We start from the raw sequence: 22,330 nt of genomic DNA, 5'->3' as shown, positions 1-22,330 counted from the left end.
TTTTCTGTGTCTGTGAATTGTGTGCGCAGTAGCCGCACGTGCATCAACAAAGTAGTGCCAAGCGTGCGCCTGTGTCATAAGTAAAGGGCCGGCTGGCTTGACCGTTAAAGGGTGCTGTAACCCCCAAAGTACACTCCTGTCCAAACCAAAAAAAAAAATATTTTCTGTGTTTGTGAATTGTGTGTGCAGTAGCCGCACGTGCATCAACAAAGTAGTGCCAAGCGTGCGCCTGTGTCATAAGTAAAGGGCCGGCTGGCTTAAACGTTAAGGGGTGCTGTAACCCCCAAAGTACACTCCAGTCCAAACCAAAAAAATATATATTTTCTGTGTCTGTGAATTGTGTGCGCAGTAGCCGCACGTGCATCAACAAAGTAGTGCCAAGCGTGCGCCTGTGTCATAAGTAAAGGGCCGGCTGGCTTGACCATTAAAGGGTGCTGTAACCCCCAGAGTACACTCCAGTCCAATCCAAAAAAAAAATTATTTTGTGTGTTTGTGAATTGTGCGTGCAGTAGCCGCACGTGCATCAACAAAGTAGTGCCAAGCGTGCGCCTGTGTCATAAGTAAAGGGCCTGCTGGCTTGACCGTTAAAGGGTGCTGTAACCCCCAAAGTACACTCCAGTTCAAACCAAAAAAATAATATTTTTTGTGTGTTTGTGAATTGTGTGCGCAGTAGCCGCACGTGCATCAACAAAGTAGTGCCAAGCGTGCGCCTGTGTCATAAGTAAAGGGCCGGCTGGCTTGACCGTTAAATGGTGCTGTAACCCCCAAAGTACTCTCCAGTCCAAACCAAAAAAATATATATTTTCTGTTTGTGAATTGTGTGCGCAGTAGCCGCACGTGCATCAACAAAGTAGTGCCAAGCGTGCGCCTGTGTCATAAGTAAAGGGCCGGCTGGCTTGACCATTAAAGGGTGCTGTAACCCCCAAAGTACACTCCAGTCCAAACCAAAAAAAAAATTATTTTGTGTGTTTGTGAATTGTGTGTGCAGTAGCCGCACGTGCATCAACAAAGGAGCAGCGCCAAGCATGCGCCTGTGTCCCATAAGTAAAGAGCCGGCTGGCTCATTTCTTAAAGGCTGGTGTAACCCACAAAGTGCACTACTCTCCAGCAAAAATAAAAAAATATTTTCTGTGTTTAGCCGCACGTATATATCAAATCGATATAACATAAATGGAGGACCAAACTTTCTCCGATAAAAATAAAATAGAGAAAGATCAAGAACCACTTCCTCCTAGTGCTGAAGCTGCTGCCACTAGTCATGACATAGACGATAACATGCCATCAACGTCGTCTGCCAAGGCCGATGCCCAATGTCATAATAGAGGGCACATACAATCCCAAATGACAAAGTTCAGGAAAATGACCTTGAAAAAAACATTTAAATCATCTAAAGAGAAACGTAAACTTGCCAATATGCCATTTACGACACGGAGTGGCAAGGAACGGCTAAGGTCGATCCCTAGTATGTTCATGACTAGTGGTTCAGCTTCACATGACAATGGAAGCCCTCCTCCCACTAAAAAAATCAAAAGTGTTAAGCTGGCAAAAGCACAGCGAAGAACTGTGCTTTCTAAGAAGATATCACAAATCCCCAAGGAGAGTCCAAGTGTGGTGGTGTGTCACACGCCAGCTTGGAGACCCCAGAATCAGACCCCGTCGCTTACCTGTGCGGGCGCTGACCCGCGCTGTCTTCCGGCTCCCGCACTGTATGCTGTTGTCCTCTGGAGGGTCCCGCTGCTGTGCTGCTCCCACGCCGGCTCCTGCTCACCCCTGGTCCCTGCTGACTACCTCCAGGAAGCGCTGTCCTCCGGTCCATGGGCGCGGCCATCTTGGATTGCCCATGTGACCCCACTTCCACCAATGAGGAGCCTTCTCCTTCTCTCTCAGCCTGTCAGCTCCCAGTGTCCACTATAAAAGGATCCCCAATGCTCACACAAGTTGCCAGTGCAACTAGTTTCTTAGTTTAGCTAAGTAGCCTTCCCACTGCGCTCCAGCTGCTCCATGTAGCCTCTCAGCTACCAACGTCTACCCACGGCTATCCAGCCACTCCACGTAGCCACTCAGCTACCAATGTCTACCCACGGCTATCCAGCCGCTCCACGTAGCCTCTCAGCTACCAACGTCTACCCACGGCTATCCAGCCGCTCCACGTAGCCACTCAGCTACCAACGTCTACCCACGGCTATCCAGCCGCTCCACGTAGCCACTCAGCTACCAACATCTACCCACGGCTTTCCAGCTGCTCCATGTAGCCTCTCAGCTACCAACGTCTACCCACGGCTATCCAGCCGCTCCACGTAGCCACTCAGCTACCAACGTCTACCCACGGCTATCCAGCCGCTCCACGTAGCCTGTCAGCTACCAACGTCTACCCACGGCTATCCAGCCGCTCCACGTAGCCACTCAGCTACCAACGTCTACCCACGGCTATCCAGCCGCTCCACGTAGCCACTCAGCTACCAACGTCTACCCATGGCTATCCAGCCGCTCCACGTAGCCTCTCAGCTACCAACGTCTACCCACGGCTATCCAGCCGCTCCACGTAGCCACTCAGCTACCAACGTCTACCCACGACTATCCAGCCGCTCCACGTAGCCACTCAGCTACCAATGTCTACCCACGGCTATCCAGCCGCTCCACGTAGCCACTCAGCTACCAATGTCTACCCACGGCTATCCAGCCGCTCTACGTAGTCACTCAGCTACCTACGTCTACCCACTGCTATCCAGCCACTCCACATAGCCACTCAGCTACCAACGTCTACCCTAGGCTATCCAGCCGCTCCACGCAGCTTCCTAGCTATCTCGTTACTGCCGCATTCCTCAAACCCTGTCAGTTCGCTGCACCCTCTCATGCGGAGAAACTTCATTAAGCCAAGCCTCCTCCAGCGAGCGTCTGTGCCAAATAATACAGATCCAAGGCCCAGTCCGGGAACACAGCTCCTAAATTCCACAGTTGTGACAGTTTGCACTGGCCACATGGACTCGGCAAGTGGTCAAGGATCTGGGATAGAAGCCTCGCAGGATGTACTATCCCGTCTGGAAAGACAGGAGACCTCTCAGGCTCAGCTGATCCAATTTATCCAAGATATGTCGTCACGCCTGGACAACATCCAGTCCATACTGGCTCATCCCGCTCCCGCTGGCTCCCAAGCTGCCTCTCCTCCTGTGGTGTCACCTGCTCCTCCGGTTCTACCTCCTGCTCGTCTTCAGCTCTCCCCTCCGAGCAAGTTCGATGGCAACCCCAAATTATGCAGGGGTTTTTTAAATCAATGCGAAATCCAATTCGAGCTACAATCCGCCAACTTTCCGACGGCCAGAACCAGGGTGGCATATATCATCTCTCTACTCTCTGGCCAAGCACTCGATTGGGTCTCGCCCCTTTGGGAGAAGTCGGACCCCCTGCTCTCCAACTACCCCGAATTTGTTGCTACATTTCGCTAAATCTTTGATGAACCCGGAAGAACCACCTCCGCATCAGCTGATATTCTACGCCTCCGTCAGGGCAGCAGGACCGTTGGCCAATACGTAGTTCAGTTCCAGACTCTGGCTTCAGAAGTCAATTGGAACGAGGATGCCCTCATCGCTGCCTTCTGGAGTGGCCTTTCTGAAAGGCTCAAAGACGACCTAGCTTCCCGTGACCTTCCAACCAGTTTGGATGGGTTAATCTCCCTCTGCAACAAGGTGGATCTCCGTCACAGGGAGCGTGCCTTGGAAAGAGGCAGATTTGATCGTGGAAGGCCACATCCAGTTTCCCGCTTACCCTCTCCTCCTCTGGGCGAAGAACCCATGCAGGTCAACCGCTCTCATTTATCGGCTGAGGAGCGTCAGAAAAGGCGGAGGCAGAACCTCTGTATGTACTGCGGATCTCCGCAACATTTAGTTAAAACTTGTCCCATTCGTCCGGGAAACGCCTCCTCTTAACTTATGAAAGAGAGGTTAAGTTAGGAGTTGCCATTGAATCACAAAGGAAGTCTGATTCCACCATCCAGGCTCATTTAAAGTGTCCTCGAGGTTCCAAAGCTGTACTAGCTCTCCTGGATTCCGGAGCGGCAGAGAACTTTGTCACTACTGAATTTGTCCAGAATCATCAAATCCCCATGGAAGCGTTGCCTTGAGTCATCACTTTAACCGCCATCGATGGTAGTCGCATTTCTAGTGGAACCATCACCCATCGTACAACACCACTTAAACTTACCATTGGGGTGCTCCATTCCGAACAACTTTCCTTCCTAGTGATTCCCAAAGCCTCTCATTCTTTAGTCCTCGGATTACCCTGGCTACAGAGACATTCACCTCAAATCAATTGGACCACCATGCAAATAATCTCCTGGGGTTCCAATTGCTTCAAAGGTTGCCTTCAGTGGGTAATACCTATCAGATCTTCCGTTGTACAGGATTCTGCAGACCTGCCCAAAGCCTACGATGGGTTTCAGGACGTCTTTTGCAAACAGAGCGCAGACCTGTTACCTCCCCATCATGATTGGGACTGTCCCATAGATCTGATTCCCGGGAAGAATCCTCCTAGGGGCCGAACCTATCCTCTATCTCTCCCTGAGACTCAGGCCATGTCGGAGTACATTACGGAAAACTTAAATAAAGGCTTCATTCGACCTTCCACGTCTCCAGCAGGGGCTGGCTTTTTCTTCGTAAAAAAAAAAGATGGTGGCTTGCGCCCGTGTATTGACTACCGGGGTCTTAATGAAATAACTATTAAGAATCGCTACCCTCTTCCTCTCATCACAGAGTTATTTGATAGAGTCAAGGGAGCCACAGTTTTTTCCAAACTCGACCTAAGAGGAGCCTATAATTTAATTCGTATCCGTCCAGGCGATGAATGGAAAACGGCCTTCAACACCAGGGATGGGCACTACGAGTATCTTGTTATGCCCTTCGGCCTCTGTAATGCTCCGGCCGTCTTCCAGTTTTTCGTCAATGAAATCTTCCGGGACCTCTTGTACAAGTGTGTGGTCGTTTACTTAGACGACATTTTGATTTTTTCTCAAGACCTCCAAACTCATCGAGACCAGGTCAAACAAGTCCTTCTGAGGTTACGGTCCAGTCAACTGTTTTGCAAATTAGAGAAGTGTCTGTTTGAGGTCTCAAGTGTACCATTCCTAGGATACATTATCTCCGGAACAGGCCTTCAAATGGATTCGTCAAAACTACAAGCCATTCTTGATTTGTCTCTTCCTTCTTCCTTAAAATCCATACAAAGATTCCTAGGATTTGCCAATTACTATCGCAAGTTTGTAAAAGGTTTCTCGACTCTGGTAGCTCCGATTACAGCCCTCACCCGCAAGGGAGCAGATCCAACTATATGGCCCGTCGAAGCTACCTCTGCATTTCAACTTCTTAAGCAAGCCTTCATCTCCGCTCCCATCTTAAAGCAAACAGACTCCACCCGGCCCTTTATCCTGGAGGTGGACGCATCCTCTGAAGGTGTCGGTGCAGTGCTCTCCCAGTGATTTAAAGATGAAAAACTTCATCCCTGTGGTTTCTTTTCCCGGAAGTTTTTGCCTGCAGAGAGGAACTACACCATTGGAGATCAAGAGTTACTCGCCATGAAACTAGCCCTCGAAGAATGGCGATATCTTCTAGAAGGAGCTCATTACCCCATTACCATTTTTACTGACCACAAGAACCTCCTTTATCTTAAATCTGCAAATTGCTTGAACCCTCGTCAAGCCCGGTGGGCAATGTTTTTCTCCAGATTTAATTTCAAAGTCTCCTATCGCCCCGGTTCACAAAACCTCAAAGCCGACGCACTCTCCCGTTCCATGACGAGCAACCCTGATCTACCCATGGAGCAGCCCCAACCAATCTTGAATTCCGCTTCCTTCGCCTCTACTCAACTATCTTCTATACCCCCGGTTGGGAAGACTTTCGTCGCTCCGGAACTCCGCAAGAGGTTACTGCATTGGGCTCATGCTTCCCGGTTCTCTGGTCACCTGGGTATGGATAAAACCCTAGAATTTATCCAGCGGTCCTATTGGTGGTCTTCGATGAAAAAGGACATCAGGTCTTATGTGTCTTCATGCATCAAATGTGCCCAACACAAGATACCTCGGCGGGTTCCACACGGTCAACTCCAACCTCTTGCAATTCCATCTAAGCCATGGACTCACCTATCTATGGATTTCATCTCTGATCTTCCTCCATCTCGGGGCCACAACACAATTTGGGTTATCGTGGATCGTTTTTCTAAAATGGCTCATTTCGTACCACTTACTGGGCTTCCGTCTGCACCTCTACTCGCCCAGAGCTTTATAAAAGAGATCTTCAAGCTCCACGGCCTTCCTCAAGAGATCATCTCCGACAGGGGAGTACAGTTCGTAGCGAAGTTCTGGAGGTCACTCTGCTCAGCCCTTCAGGTAAAACTCAAATTTTCTACCGCTTATCATCCCCAGACCAACGGTCAGACCGAAAGGGTCAATCAAGACCTGGAACAGTTCCTGCGCACTTTTGTCTCCTCCTCCCAAGATGACTGGATTGAACTTCTTCCTTGGGCCGAATTTGCCCACAATAATCATTATCACACATCCACCAGCTCAACTCCATTTTTTACAGTTTTTGGTCAACATCCTCGAGTGCCAGATTTCCCTCTTCTTCCCACATTAGATGTGACTGCGGCCAAAATGTCCCTTCAACGATTCTCCAACATCTGGGAAAAGGTTCGTTCCTCTCTGACTAAAACGTCAGCCCGGTACAAGAGAATTGCTGACCGCCAAAGACGAGCGATTCCAAGTTTCCGACCTGGGGATATGGTCTGGCTCTCTACCCGAAACCTAAGACTCCGAGTACCCTCTATGAAATTTGCTCCACGATTCATTGGTCCATTCCCAATCATCAAAGTCCTGAATCCTGTGGCTTACAAGTTAAAGCTTCCTCCATTTCTTCGCATTCCAAGTTCCTTCCATATTTCTCTTTTAAAACCACTAGTCTTAAACTGATTTCAGAAGGTCCTGCCTAAAGCTTCTAGTGTTCAAACACAGCAGGGAGAGGAGTTCGAAGTTGACAGAATCTTAGATTCCCATTGTCGATACAACCGTCTTCAATACCTTATCGACTGGAAGAATTATGGTCCGGAGGAACGAATCTGGATAAATGCCTCCGATGTCCATGCACCCCGTCTGGTCAAAGCGTTCCATGTGAAGTTTCCTCATAAACCAAGGAAGTGTCCGGTGGCCACTCTTGAAGAAGGGGGTACTGTCACACGCCGGCTTGGAGACCCCAGAATCAGACCCCGTCGCTTACCTGTGCGGGAGCTGACCCGCGCTGTCTTCCGGCTCCCGCGCTAAATGCTGTTGTCCTCTGGAGGGTCCCGCTGCTGTGCTGCTCCCACGCCAGCTCCTGCTCACCGCTGGTCCCCGCTGACTACCTCCAGGAAGCGCTGTCCTCCGGTCCATGGGCGCGGCCATCTTGGATTGCCCATGTGACCCCACTTCCACCAATGAGGAGCCTTCTCCTTCTCTCTCAGCCTGTCAGCTCCCAGTGTCCACTATAAAAGGATCCCCAATGCTCACACAAGTTGCCAGTGCAACTAGTTTCTTAGTTTAGCTAAGTAGCCTTCCCACTGCGCTCCAGCCGCTCCACGTAGCCTCGCAGCTACCAACGTCTACCCACGGCTATCCAGCCGCTCCACGTAGCCACTCAGCTACCAACGTCTACCCACGGCTATCCAGCCGCTCCACGTAGCCTCTCAGCTACCAACGTCTACCCACGGCTATCCAGCCGCTCCACGTAGCCTCTCAGCTAAACAACGTCTACCCACGGCTATCCAGCCGCTCCACGTAGCCACTCAGCTACCAACGTCTACCCACGGCTATCCAGCGGCTCCACGTAGCCACTCAGCTACCAACGTCTACCCACGACTATCCAGCTGCTCCACGTAGCCACTCAGCTACCAATGTCTACCCACGGCTATCCAGGCACTCCACGTAGCCACTCAGCTACCAACGTCTACCCACGGCTATCCAGCCGCTCCACATAGCCTCTCAGCTACCAACGTCTACCCTAGGCTATCCAGCCACTCTACGCAGCTTCCTAGCTATCTCGTTACTGCCGCATTCCTCAAACCCTGTCAGTTCGCTGCACCCTCTCATACGGAGAAACTTCATTAAGCCAAGCCTCCTCCAGCGAGCGTCTGCGCCAAATAATACAGATCCAAGGCCCAGTCCGGGAACACAGCTCCTAAATTCCACGGTTGTGACATGGTGGTTGCGATGCCTGACCTTCCCAGCACTGGACGGGAAGAGGTGGCTCTTTTCACCATTTGCACGCCCCCTGCAAGTGCTGAAAGGAGCACCCACAGTCCACTTACTGATATGCAAATTGAAGAAGTCACTGTTGAAGTACAACAGGATGAGGATACTGGTGTAGCTGGCGCTGAGGAGGAAGTTGGCGAGGAGGATTCTGATGGTGATGTGGTTTGTTTAAATCTGGCTCCGGGGGAGACAGTTGTTGTCCGTGGGATGAAAAAGCCCATCACGGTCATGCCTGGGCAGAAGACCAAACATTCCACCTCTTTGGTCTGGCAATATTTCTATCCAAATCCAGACAACAACTGTCTTGCCATATGTACCTTATGTAAAGGTGGAATAAGTAGGGGTAGGGACGTTAACCACCTAGGAACATCCTCCCTTATACGTCACCTGCAGCGCGTTCATAATAAGTTACTGTCAAGTTCAGAAACTTTGGCTAAGACCGTAAGCAGTCCAGGGACACCTAAATCCCGTTGTCCTGTTGTATCCAAGCACCTGCAAACCACACCGTCAACTCCCTCCTCGTCAATTTCCTCCTTAGTCAGGATCGGAAGTAGTCCTGCAGGCCATGTCACTGGCATGACTGACTCTCCTATCCGGGATTCCTCCGGAGGATCCTGCATTGCTACGCCTCCTGCTGCCGCTGCTGCTGTTGCTGCTGCTGGGAGTCGTTCATCATCCCAGAGAGGAAGTAGGAACACCACTACTTTTACTAAACAATTGACCCTCCAACAGTCCTTAGCGAGGAGGATGAAGTACGACAGCAGTCACCCTGAAGCAAAACGTATAACTGAGGCCTTGACTGCTATGTTGGTGTTAGACGTGCGTCCGGTATCCGCCATTAGTGCAGTGGGATTTAGACAATTGCTGGAGGTGGTTTGTCCCCGGTTTCAAATCCCGTCTAGATTCCACTTCACTAGGCAGGCGATACCGAGACTGTACAGAAACGTCAGAAAAAGTGTCCTCAGTGTCCTGAAAAATGCCGTTGTACCCAATGTCCACTTAACCACGGACATGTGGACAAGTGGAACAGGGCAGACTAAGGACTATATGACTGTGACAGCCCACTGGGTAGATGTATCACCTTACGCAGCAACAACAGCAGCGTCACCAGTCGCAGCATCTCAGAAACGCCAGCTCGTTCCAAGGCAGGCTACGCTGTGTATCACCAGTTTCAGTAAGAGGCACACCGCCGACAACCTTTTAGAGAAACTGAGGGAAATCATCGCCCAGTGGCTTACCCCACTTAGACTCTCCTGGGGATTTGTGATATCTGACAACGCCACCAATATTGTGCGGGCATTACATCTGGGCAAATTCCAGCACGTCCCATGTTTTGCTCACACAATAAACTTGGTGGTGCAGAATTTTCTGAAAAGCGACAGGGGCGTGCAGGAGACGCTTTGGGTGGCCCGAAAAATTTCAGGCCACTTTTGCCGTTCAGCAACTGCGTGCAGAAGACTGGAGCGCCAGCAAACACTCTTGAACCTGTCCCGCCATCACCTGAAGCAAGAGGTTGTGACGCGGTGGAACTCAACCCTCTATATGCTTCAGAGGATGGAGGAGCAGCAAAAGGCCATTCAAGCCTATACATCCACCTATGACATAGGCAAAGGAGGGGGTATGCACCTGACTCAAGCGCAGTGGAGAATGATTTCCGTGTTGTGCAAGGTTCTCCAGCCCTTCGAACTTGCCACACGTGAAGTCAGTTCAGACACTGCCAGCTTGAGTCAGGTCATTCCCCTCATCAGGCTTTTGCAGAAGCAGCTGGAGAAAGTGAAGGAGGAGCTAAGATGGAGCGATTCCGCTCGGCATGTGGGACTTGTGGATGAAGCCCTTCATTCGCTTTGCTAGGATTCCAGGGTGGTCAATCTGTTGAAATCAGACCACTACATTTTGGCCACCGTGCTCGATCCTAGGTTTAAAGCCTATGTGGTGTCTCTCTTTCCGGCCGACACAAGCCTGCAGAGGTGCAAAGACTTGCTGGTGAACACACTGTCAGCTGAAGCGGAACGTGACACGTCAACAGCTCCTTCTTCATTTTCTCCCGCAACTGGGGCTGCCAGAAAAAAACTTAGGTATCCTAAGCAACCCGCTGGCGGTGATGCAGGGCAGGCAGGACCAAGTTTGGACATCTGGTCCGGACTGAAGGACCTGGCAACAATTTCTGACATGTCTACTGTCACTGCATATGATACTGTCACCATTGACAGAATGGTGGAGGATTACATCGGTGACAGCATCCAAGTAGGCATGTCAGACAGTCCATACCTGTACTGGCAGGAAAAAGAGGCAATTTGCAGGCCCCTGTACAAACTGGCTCTATTTTACCTGAGTTGCCCCCCCTCCAGTGTGTACTCCGAAAGAGTGTTTAGTGCAGCCAGGAACCTTGTCTGCGAAAGGCGTAGGAGGTTGCTTCCACAGAATGTGGAGAAGATGATGTTCATCAAAATGAATTATCAGCTCTTCCAGGGAGACCAGCCTCCAGAACGTACAGAGGGACCTGTGGTGGTGGATTCAAGTGGGGATGAGTTAATACTTTGTGAGGATGAGGATGTACACACTGAAGAGGGTGAGGAATCGGTGGATGAGGAGGATGAGGATGACATCTTGCCTCCGTAGAGCCAGTTTGTGCAGGGACAGATTAATTGCCAGCTTGTTTTGTGGGGGCCCAAACGAACCAATCATTTCAGCCACAGTTGTGTGGCAGACCCTGGCGCTGAAATGATTGGTTTGTTAAAGTGTGCATGTCCTGTTTATACAACATAAGGGTGGGTGGGAGGGCCCAAGGACAATTCCATTTTGCACCTCTTTTTTTTCTTTGCATTATGTACAGTTTGGGGCCTAGTTTTTCAAACTGCCATCCTGTTTGCCACTCCAGTATCACGCCTAGATGGGTCACGTGTTTGTGCCGCCCACTTGTGTCGCTTAGCATAGTCATCCAGCTACCTCGGTGCAACCTTTTGGACATAAAAACACTATTGTGAGGTGTGAGATGTTCAGAATAGACTGGAAATGAGTGGAAATTAAGGTTATTGAGGTTAATAATAGCATAGGAGCAGAAAAACCTACAAATTCTGTGATTTTAGCTGTTTTTATGCCTTTTTTCAAAAAAATACAGATCCAAAACACAAAACCCAGAACCCAAAACACGGAAGGGTGGTTTTGGCAAAACCAATCCAGATCCAAAACACGAAGAAAGATCCAGATCCAAAACCAAAACATGAAAAGTGTGAAAAGTGGCCGGTGCACACCCCTAGTTTAAACCCATATTTTATTCTCCCTGAATCTGACAACACCCACCTTTTCTACAGAAATTTTTATAGGATGTTAAATAGCCGAGGAGTTCTGTTTAAATTATATGCAGCTCCACACTGAGACCTGCCAGCTAGAGTGTGAGCAAAATTTCCTTGAAACAACTATGGTTGCCATATATCTCTCTTCCTAGCTTCACCAAATCAAGCAGCATGGACTCTGTGGGGAGGAAAAATGTTTGGGATATCAAATCCATGGAGGGTGAAGTTATGAGGCAACAAGCTCTGACTGGCTGGCCAGCTACAGAATAAGCCATGACTAACTCACAGCCAGCATGGAATTTTAAATATGCAGTGTCTCCTCTGCTGGTGCTGGAATCTGTTGCTCAGTCCCAGCACTGACCGCGGAACACATCTCTACATTAGCAACTGTAAACATTATCTACACTTGCTTCTTATACATGCCCTTGATCACTCACAGATAATATGCATTCCCCTATATGTACAGTCTGCATCTTCTCCCCAGACTGCTTGGGTTTGCACTTGCACAAACATACCTTCTGTGTACTTGGCTTTCATTAAAATGCCCCCATCAAAAAGCATTTCAACTATCCAGGTCAGGTAAGATGGGCATAAGTGACAGTGTCACAAATCTGCATAGGTACACATGAGTCTGCACAATGTTTTTGGCATGTGCAGTGTGAACACACACAATGTACACTATGCAATCTGCCATAGTATTCACTCTGAAACAGCCCCCTAACTGAATTTTATTTTAAAATTGTATTTATGAAGCCCATATATGGATAAATGTTTCTAGGTTATAGTAATTAATATCATCTTCCTTCAGGGTACTGATATCTACCCTCTGCTCTGCACTGTTCAACGTGACCCCAAATATTTCTCTAAACCATACAAATTCAACCCCAACCACTTCTTGGATGGCAACAATGAGTTCAAAAAGAATGACGCCTTCATGGCTTTCTCTGCAGGTAATTCTCTACATAACAGTCATAATCTCTGTTTTAACAGTGTAACAAAAGAAACACACCAACCAGACCATCCTCTGAGAAAATAGATTCCCTAACCACTAAAATGTATCATGGTTCTTTTGGCTAATACATAGCTGGGATAATTCTTAAAATAAACAAAAAATAGTATTACTAATTATAAAAATATACATTAAAGCTTTATGCCTCAGAGATGTGACTGTTTCCTGTAGATTTGATAAGATGAAAAGTGGCCTAACCCACAAAATGGTTGTCTCCATATCCAACATAGAAAATAAATTTTTCATTGTCGCTAAGATATTTTATGGTGAAACAATGATCACTCCGTAATAAGATTGACAGGAGAGTTCTGAAAGAGACAAAAGGATTATGCACACAAAAATGAAACAACCACTACTATTAAAAGTAAGTTCTGCAACTAGATTTACTGGTGCTTTAAAATATCCAAACAATTCTTATAAAAATATATATTTTTAAAAATGTATTTACTACTTGCATTAAATAAATAGAAATAGAAAATAAAAAAAAGTATAGATTGGCGGCCAGTGCTGAGACTGAGCATTGGATCCCAGCACCACCGGCAGAGGAGCTGCTACTCATTAGTGCCAGATGTGATTGTCAGGAAATTGATGAGGCTAACACTTGGAGACAAACAAACTTTGCATTGCAAATCGTTAGCCAATTGTTGTATTTTTATGATAATTTCCATATAGCTTTTAAGTTTACACAATTGAACCAATGAGTTTTAAGTCAAGGAATTGTTAAGAGGGTCACATACCCATAAAAATATATTGTTGATTTATATATAAGATGATTAAACCCCAATTTACTTCTGCAATTTTAGTTGAGAGCACCAAATCATCACAAATATATTATATAAATTAATTAATTTTTTAGATACAGTATTTAAATTGAAACATACTTATTTTTTTACAGGAAAAAGGTTCTGCCTTGGGGAGGGCCTGGCTCGAATTGAAATTTTTATTTTTCTTACTACCATTTTGCAGAACTTTAAATTGACTTCAAAGACTGAATTCACAGAGTCCGATATTGCTCCAAGAATGACCGGTTTCTTAAATGCCCCAATCAATTATGAGCTATCATTTGTACCTCGTTAGAGATACTGTCCTTGTAACAATGTCTATGAATATTCTTATATTTCTGCTCACATTGAAGCTTTTGAAGCCAATTATTGGATTAAACATCAACATAAAGATTATTCTAGGGTAATTCAGAGGCTTCATGCAGGAGCTGAACTTTGAATTTCATAATATACAGTACTTGACACTTATGATACCGGTGTCCACACTCCCACCAGAAAACATGGCCTCAGGAGGCCATCACTAAGATTGATAAAGGGAAAATATGATAGTGAGTTTTTGAGTGTTGAACTACATACAACATTGCTTTATTATTTTTTTTGTTTATAAGGCATCACAAGGGTTCTTTAGCAACATACAAGGAGAACTAAAAGTTGCTTAAGTACAGACCAACACAGAAAAGTAAAAATTTCACATAGTTGTATAATTACAATGCACAATTGTGTTGAGAAAATATTTCATAATAAGCAAAAGTGGGGAATGTTGCTGTGGACAGAAGTATGGAGCACTTTACTTTAGTAGTTCTATATTATTATAAAATATATTATTGCTGAAAGTCTATATTGTATTTATTAAGTACATTAATAAATACATCAAAAATTTAATTTAAACAACAGATGCTCTCTGTACTGTATTTTTTATGTACTTGCTATAGGTATTACCCTATATCATAATTATTTTTAAAATATACAGTGATACAATAGACACTGGAGATAATTTAGAAACCTCAAATTTGATATAAATGCACATAATGGTCTAACAGTGGGTGAATGGTATCCTACAGAATGTGGCGCAAACCTAGTCGTGTATGGGTTAATGGAAAGTACTGAGTTGGAGTTTTAAAATTGTTCCTTTATTTACAGTTAGTGTAGAAATATTGTGGTTTGACCACATTTGTAAAAGGTCTTAACAATTGTATAAATGAAAGGTAATTTAAAACAATGCGCTTGTTCAGATTGTGAATACACACATACTGTAAATACATGAACCCACATGAATTATGATATGACAGAGATAAAACCTTAAGATTCTACAGTTCTGTAAGTAAAGGATCAATATTTTTCATTACCACATTGTCAAAATTCACAAAGTCCTCAAAGCTACCTTTTGCATTGCATCGTTCACTGGACCCTCAGGAGTCACATAATTTTAGTCATAAACTCTCTATCTTCAAATCTCTCCTTTTATGTTACCCAATTGTTTTAACCATGAATAACTTCCTTCAAATCTTACATTAGGAACACAACACAGTTTCTAATAAAACACAGAGAAACAACTAGCAAGACACATATGCATTACTCGCCCTAGATTTTTCTGTGTTCTTTACCAATATATACTGTGACATGGGAATTGAAATTCCATCTTAACAGATATGGAGAATTCCAAGTTTTACATTGTGAATGTATTAATTACTCTATCTATTTTATTTAAAACATAATTGTTTTTTATTTCAAGATTCCTTTTATCTTCAAGCAATGAGTATGGCCATGGGCACCATTTTTGCACCCATCTATACCAAACTCTTTATGAGGATTTTGAAATCCACCATGTGGAGGGGGGTTATTCTGCAAACTTACTGCTCTGTAGATGTAAAATGTATGACTTATTTATAATTTGGGATAGGTTCCTTGACACTGCACTTTAATGTATCAACTACCTAAACACGATCACTTACAAACTCACCTTCGCCCAAACTTTCTGTAGGACCTCCATGAACTTTTTAGATGTAACCCTCACTGTTAAAGACGATCAAATAATAACCATGAACTACTGTAAATCCATAGATTGCACATCTCCTGGAAAACAATTAACCCAAAAGGAGAACTACTCCATGTTAAAAAAAAGTTCTTCTACATTAGATTTATTCTATACATAAGCCAATTCCATACTGGAACATATTGGACATATGCATATCCAGACTCTCCATTGCAGAAAGCTTTAGAATTCTTCAGTTAATAGATAAAAATTAAAACATTCTTAAATGTCACCTGTTTGGACTTCATTTTCAAATTTAATTGTCAACTATATCAGATTGAGAAAATAATAAATAAAATGTATGCCAAACTACACTAGGATTTCATTTTTCATTATTACATTTTAGATCAAACTACTTTAATTTTAGAAAATCTCCTAGTTTCCAGATATTTGACACCTTTTACACATAATTTTATACTCTCAGCCAAACTGATTACCTGCCAAACACATGTGTTTGACAGATGAAACAAAAACATGTAACAAATAGTTTTTCTTGCAGCTAGTCTTTCTATGATATTGGCTACCTGGGAAGATCTTTGTTCCCTTGTTTTTTACTGCAACAGAGATGTGATGACTGCAATGAATATTATTTTGTATATGACTCTGCATACCACACTGACAAGATCTTACAAATGTGTCCACACACATATATCCTACATGCGCTACAAGTCAAGTTACAAATAATGCAAAAGTTATGTGAGACTTAGTAGCGCCGAGCATATTTTCTTGCAACTTTTTCCATTAAAATGTGTCTTATTTGCAAGGTGATATGAATAGGATGTACAAGCATCTTCAGCTAATTAAAATGATATGCTGTATGCCTGTATTCTGTGTGCAACTGCAGATATATCTGCATGTGAACTGTTATATTACAGTGTCACAGCCACTTACATATCTGTATTAGCTTGTTAGTGTGGTATGCGGGGTCATATATAAGATAATAATGTAGTGGGCACATCCTTATTAAAGTAACAGGCAAGGGAACAAGGATCTTAACAGGTATCAAATTTGAAACTCATTAGCTAGACATCTATGGATGCATTCGGGTAAATGTCATTCCACTTTGCCTCTGAATAATTTTACCTGAAAAACAATATGTAGAAGACCCATCACTGAACTACCATTGCTAGGGGCCTGCATTTCTTGCCTAGCCAGCCTTCTGACATCTTATGAGGGAATACAGAACTCAAGGATACTGAAAGCTGACATTTTACGCATGTGCATACCTGAATTTTATTTACACATAGATTCATTCATTTGTATAAGAGCAGGTAATATTTATTCATTCATCACATTGGGTCTCATGCCAGATACAGGGCTTTCAATCAAGTAATGTTTTCATTAATAGAGACAATAGTTTATAACTTTCTCTGAGGAGTTATCATTGTGTACATAGATCTCCTCCCCACCAGACAACAGAGATTTTGGGGAAATGCTTTCATACCTGTAACCCTTGATTTGTAGTCTAGACCTGATGTCTCTAAAGCAGTGGTTCTCAAACTCGGTCCTCAGGACCCCACACAGGTCTTTTTTTGCAAGTCACCCAGCAGCTGCACAGGTGTAGTCATTACTCACTGACACATTTTAAAAGATTCACAGGTGGAGCTGATTATTTCACTTGTAATTCTGTGAGGAGACCTAGAAAACATGCACTGTTTGGGGTCCTGAGGACCGAGTTTGAGAACCTGTGCTCTAAAGCAAGAACTGAAACATGACCTCCAAAAAACTTTCAGATCAGAAATGACCACCAACCATATAGATATCTCTTGTGTAGCAGCTTAGCTCTCCTCACTGGAAGACACTCAGGTGGCCCAATAGTATAGAAGACCATTATGTCACCAGCACATAGACTTCAATATATTATCAAGATACTTGGACAAGACTGAGACAACTGGATTTTATTTAATAAGATCCATAGAGATCTATGTACACAGGGCTCACAAGTGGTCAGACCAAGAGATATCCTCTTCATTATTACTACCTCATAAAAAATTGTCAGACACACCAGTTGCATAGAAGGCGTTGATTTAAATGTTTGCTGGGTCCACATTTACCAGTGCCTTTTATTATAATACTTTTTACCAAGACATCTATGCCCCCTGATTGATGCTCTTCAAACCAAGAATATTAAATATAAGTGTGGCTTCCTCTGAGTCTCCAAGTACAGAACATTAGAAAGCAAACTGTTCTTAATATTGCTGATGACATAGATAAATTCACTGAAATTCTTGAAATGTAAAAAATATTCCTAACCAATTGGCTCTCTACCCATTCCCCCCTGGAGCCCCAAGTGATGCCACTCTCCAACTAGTGGCATACTGTGAACAAGAATTAGATATACTGGAGAAATGAATCAGGCCAATCTTCTTCTGTGGTCATCTGAGAATGTTTTACTTTAATTGCCTGCTGTTTGCTCTTACTGTTCTAGCAATGTCAATCATTTGTTATTTGTTAATTCTTTTAGTATTGTTCTTCTGTCACACTTGAGCATGTTCTAATCTTTCCTTCACAAGATACTAGTATTACGATTATACATTACGGTGAAGCACTTTTTATTTGGGTGCTTCACCATTACAAATGACACCAGGCAGGGAAGACTCTTTTCAACGGTAGGTTTGGTTTTGTTTATGGAGGTGCTGGCTAGGTATATATAGATAAACATGGATATCAGTGGTATATCTGTTGGGCATGGGCATAACCACCATAGGTGCAGCTGCTATGGGGACCAGAGCTGAGTGGGGGTCCATCTTCTTTGTCAAAGTTACAAGTGTTATATACATTTTTTTCCATTGGGTGGTACATAGGGGTCCTTACAAACTTTTGCAATGGGGCCATCAAATCCTTATTTATGCCCCTGATGTTGGAATTATTCCTGTGATATCCTTCCCACCCATACAGATGAGGCACCATATATCCAATTTAAGATTAATTACATCAACTCTGTCATTCTTCATATTACTGTCAACTTTTCACCATTAGGAAAAAACATGGAATCTGAGGCCAAAAGTGCCAATAATGATTTTCCACTTTATACCGTGAACATATTACTCATCTTGTTGGTTTGATTAGGGTGCTCAAGTCATCAAAAAGGAGGGATGGTACTCATGCCTTGTCTTTCCTTTCAAACACTGTTTGGTGAGATTTGGCACACACACCATGCTGTGTGCATGGGACAGTGAGCTATTTCCCAGGACTCTGCGAACTGGATTTTGAGGAGAGCACCACCAAGTTACTCCTCTAACTAATCATGGCCAAGGTTATGGGCCTACCCACCATATCCAGGTAACCTCTTTATGGTAGGTCCCTAACATACTAGGGTTCAAATTCAGAGTGCAAGACACCTCCAAACTGGCCCAGCTAAGCCACCGCAGGGCACCACCATAGTATATATGCAGCAGTGGCTGCTCTTTACTATCTCTTTTACACTGCACTTTTCTTACTATGGCGGTGCCCTGGGGATGCTTAGCTGGGCCACTTTGGAGGTGTACTGCGCTCTGCATTTGAACCCTAGTATGTTAGGGACCTACCCTAAAGAGGTTGCTCCCTAAGGTAGAGGTAGGTACCAAGATTTTGCTAAAAACCTCTATTGATTGCAAAATGTTATTGCATTTATATATTATCAATAATTTGGAGTTGTGCACCTGAGATTTGTCTGTTTCTGTGCCTGCAAGTAGTCTCATCAGGTAGCACCTCCCATTATATATATATATATATATATATATATATATATATATATTTATATATATATATGTTTAGGGTGTGTGCAGTCCAGGAATCTTTCCCATATTCTCCTATAGGAACAGTTGAGTGTCTCTGTATGCAGCTGCCCTCAACAACAGGCCTGGACACTCCCATAACGAACTCCCATAAGACTCCCATAACACTCCCAGACCATCTGTGTGTATCTTTTTAACCACCACCCTGTTACTTCCCAGTCACTGTCCAGAAACACCCTTAACATTTCTGATACTGTGCATTTAAATCTGTACTGTGACTCTGTATGTTCAAAGTTAGGACTCATGTGCACTGTGATTCAGACACATGCGCATATGAAAAACAATACTCCACTTATTCCGACATCACCGCTGCGTCTGACTTAGAAACAGGCCCAGTGTTAGCTAGCATGACCAAGGTCAGAAAATAAAGCTATGTGGACTACATTTGCAAATGTATAGAGAGGTACTGCAGCAGATATTTATTATGCCTCATTTAGTTGCCCCTTGTTAAATAGCTCTGATACCAAAAGATGTGTCAGTCCTCAGAAAACAGCTGTTTTACTACATTTTTTAGCTTAATAAATAGCTCTCTTTGTTTTTAGTCATAAGAACATGAGCTAAATGTACTGTAATAACTGACATGAAAATATGCCTTTAGCTCAAGTCAGTTGATTGAACCAGATACTCATTACACTGTAAAAGGTATTAGGCAATGGTGTGTGAAAATCAATCTTGTGTGTGCACAGCCTGAATTGATAGGTCTACTTCTGGAATGTATATTAAAGTGAATTTAAAAAATGTGACCTGTTCTTGAAATATAACAACTAATTTTTACATAAGGACACAGACATGTTTGTGTAAATGTAATGACAAGCTAAATTATATGCCCCCTTTTTTGTTTTGTTAATTGACTTACTCATTGGTACTGTACATACGACTGTTTTCTTGTTAACCAATGTAGCATAGTTATGCACAACAATTTTGTTTCTAAAACACTGCAACCAATCAAATATTTGCTTTTCTTAAATTGCCCTGATGGAAATTATAAGGGCACAGTCGTGCCTTTATATTTAGGCTGATTCGAAAAAAAACCCAGAAGTCTCCCATAGAGAATTCCTGAGAGGGGGCATGGTATTTTAGGGGCTACATCTCAAAAGCTATTGGATGTACCGAGCTGAAATTTGGCTTGGACAAGTAGAACTGTTGCTCGGTGCTGCATGCCAAATTTCAGGGAACAAAATAAAAAATTAGGATTTGAGAGTAATCTAAAGTTTAAACAGTCAGATTCTTTGTCCACTTTCAGTTAGGACCACTTTTCTGCTGTAGTCTATGGGGGATTTTTGGGAAGGCATGAATCAGGGTAGAGGACGAATTTAGACTTGGGTTTGTTTTATTAGGTAGCTTTTGTTCCAGTGTAGGGCCTTTTGGGGTTCAAGTAATTGAAAAATTTACAGTTTTAAACTATTACCTCACAAATGCCCCATTATATAGATAGGGAGCTTCAACTTGTTGCGCAGCCTCAGTAAGTGGCCTACAGCAGGGGGTGTGCTGTGGATTCACCTGGGTGCACAAAGATGGCTGTCCTTTGCGGACATTAGCAGTGATGGGACCTGGCAGAGCTAGCGGGCATTAGCGGTGACTGAGACCCGGCGAAGGTAGCGGGCATTATCGGCAGTGGGGACCCGGCTTAGGTGCTGGTGTTAGCAGCGGTGGTGTGGGCATTAGCAGCAGTGGCAAAACACGGTGACAGTGTGGGTGGCGGGAGCCGGTGGCGGTGCTGTATTGGCGGCAGGCATGAATCCGAGAGGATCCAGTCCCTGCCAGCTATTCTGCAGAGTTCTGCCTCAAAGCCATTTTTTAAATTCAAAGATGGCCACCATGAGCCAATCACAGCTCGCAACTTCATTGCACAGTTTGCAGCAGTTCCCATTTCAAAAATGGCACCTCAGCACCATTTTTGAATATAAAAGAAGGCCACCGCTAGCCAATCATGACTTGCGTCATCATCGCCCCATGGCAGTCTGACTCCAGGGAGGGAGTGTGAGGAGCTCCCGAAGACAGAAGATGGTGGAAGTTGTAGTGGGCGGTGGCCATGCAAAAGAGCTCAAACGCTGCCACCCACTAGGTGAAGAGGACACCAGAAGCCCTGGGGAGGTGGCAGCTGTGCAAAAGAGCTAATTGGCTGCCACCCCCCAGGTGAAGACATCAGAAGCCCTGGTGGGTTGGTGCCCACCAGGCAAAGATGCCGGAAGCCCTGGCAGGTTGGCATCTGTCATTCAAAGATGCCAGAAGTCCTGGCGGGCTAGCGTCTGCCATGTGAAGTAAACGGAAGCCCTGTAGTGGCAGCAGCCCTGCAAAAAAGCTGTAAAATGGCATAAAATAAACTCTTTAAATATTAAATTGTATTGTTTTTATTTTAGCATTTTCTTTACTGGTGGACTACAGGTGCCAGCGGGTCCATAATGCCCTGCTTGCTGGTACTTGTGGTTCTTCAAGTACCAGCATGTGGGAGAGACATGCTGTGACCAGTTTTTCACCTGCAAGCAGCAATAGTTTTTTACATTGCACTTTCCACAATCTACCTGGCACCACCTCTAAGGGGTGCTGGGGAAATCCCCGGGCTATCAGCCTAGGCCTGGGGTGCCCTGAAGAGGGAGACCCCTTTATGGGGGTCCCTAGCTTTCCAGGGATCCCCAGCCTGAGCTGACTAGTGGTCAGGCGTAATGCTTTGGCTGGGGGACCCAGTGAAAGGGTTCCACTGGCTGTGGCATTATCCCACCACTAGAAAAGGTCTTGTGCTGGTTATGGCAAATACAGGGGACTCCTATGTTTTTTGTCCCCTGTATTTCCAAAACCAGCACTGGCTCAGCTGAGCCCAATGCTGGTTGTGTTAAATACAGTGGACCCCTTTGTTGTTTGTCCCCTGCATTTTCACAACTAGGACATAGACTGCATGTGTGTATTCAGATTTGCACCCGATTCCGTGAATTAGCAGCTCCACCATTTTGTGAGTGACAGCAATCTCACTCTGTGAGAGTGCTGAATCTGCAGATAACATAGTGTGTGATTGCATACCATATCTGTATTGTGCAAGGAACACATCCACTAAGGTGTCAGCATTAATGATCGGAATTTCATTGCTTTTTTTAGTTTGAGTGGCAGAAATTCAATATGTTTTGTGAAAATTCAGATCATGTCTAAGAAGCCTTAATGGGACATGTGAAACCGTAAG

General features: G+C 44.6%; 1 protein-coding gene across 1 annotated transcript in view; it reads left to right on the top strand.

Moving 5' to 3' along the window:
- LOC148502857 (cytochrome P450 2G1-like) overlaps positions 1-22,330 on the top strand; it is an 88,182-nt gene that overhangs the window by 25,916 nt on the left and 39,936 nt on the right. Inside the window, exon 6 of the mRNA XM_088449272.1 lies at positions 12,368-12,509. Within this exon, the coding sequence (XP_088305398.1) occupies positions 12,368-12,509 (142 nt within the window). The remainder of the gene's footprint in view (positions 1-12,367; positions 12,510-22,330) is intronic.

The sequence above is a fragment of the Taudactylus pleione genome, unplaced genomic scaffold, assembly GCF_031769625.1.
Source record: "Taudactylus pleione unplaced genomic scaffold, aTauple2 ptg000481l, whole genome shotgun sequence".
NCBI classification, from domain to species: Eukaryota; Metazoa; Chordata; class Amphibia; order Anura; family Myobatrachidae; genus Taudactylus; species Taudactylus pleione.
This window is presented reverse-complemented; position numbering and strand designations above follow the sequence as displayed.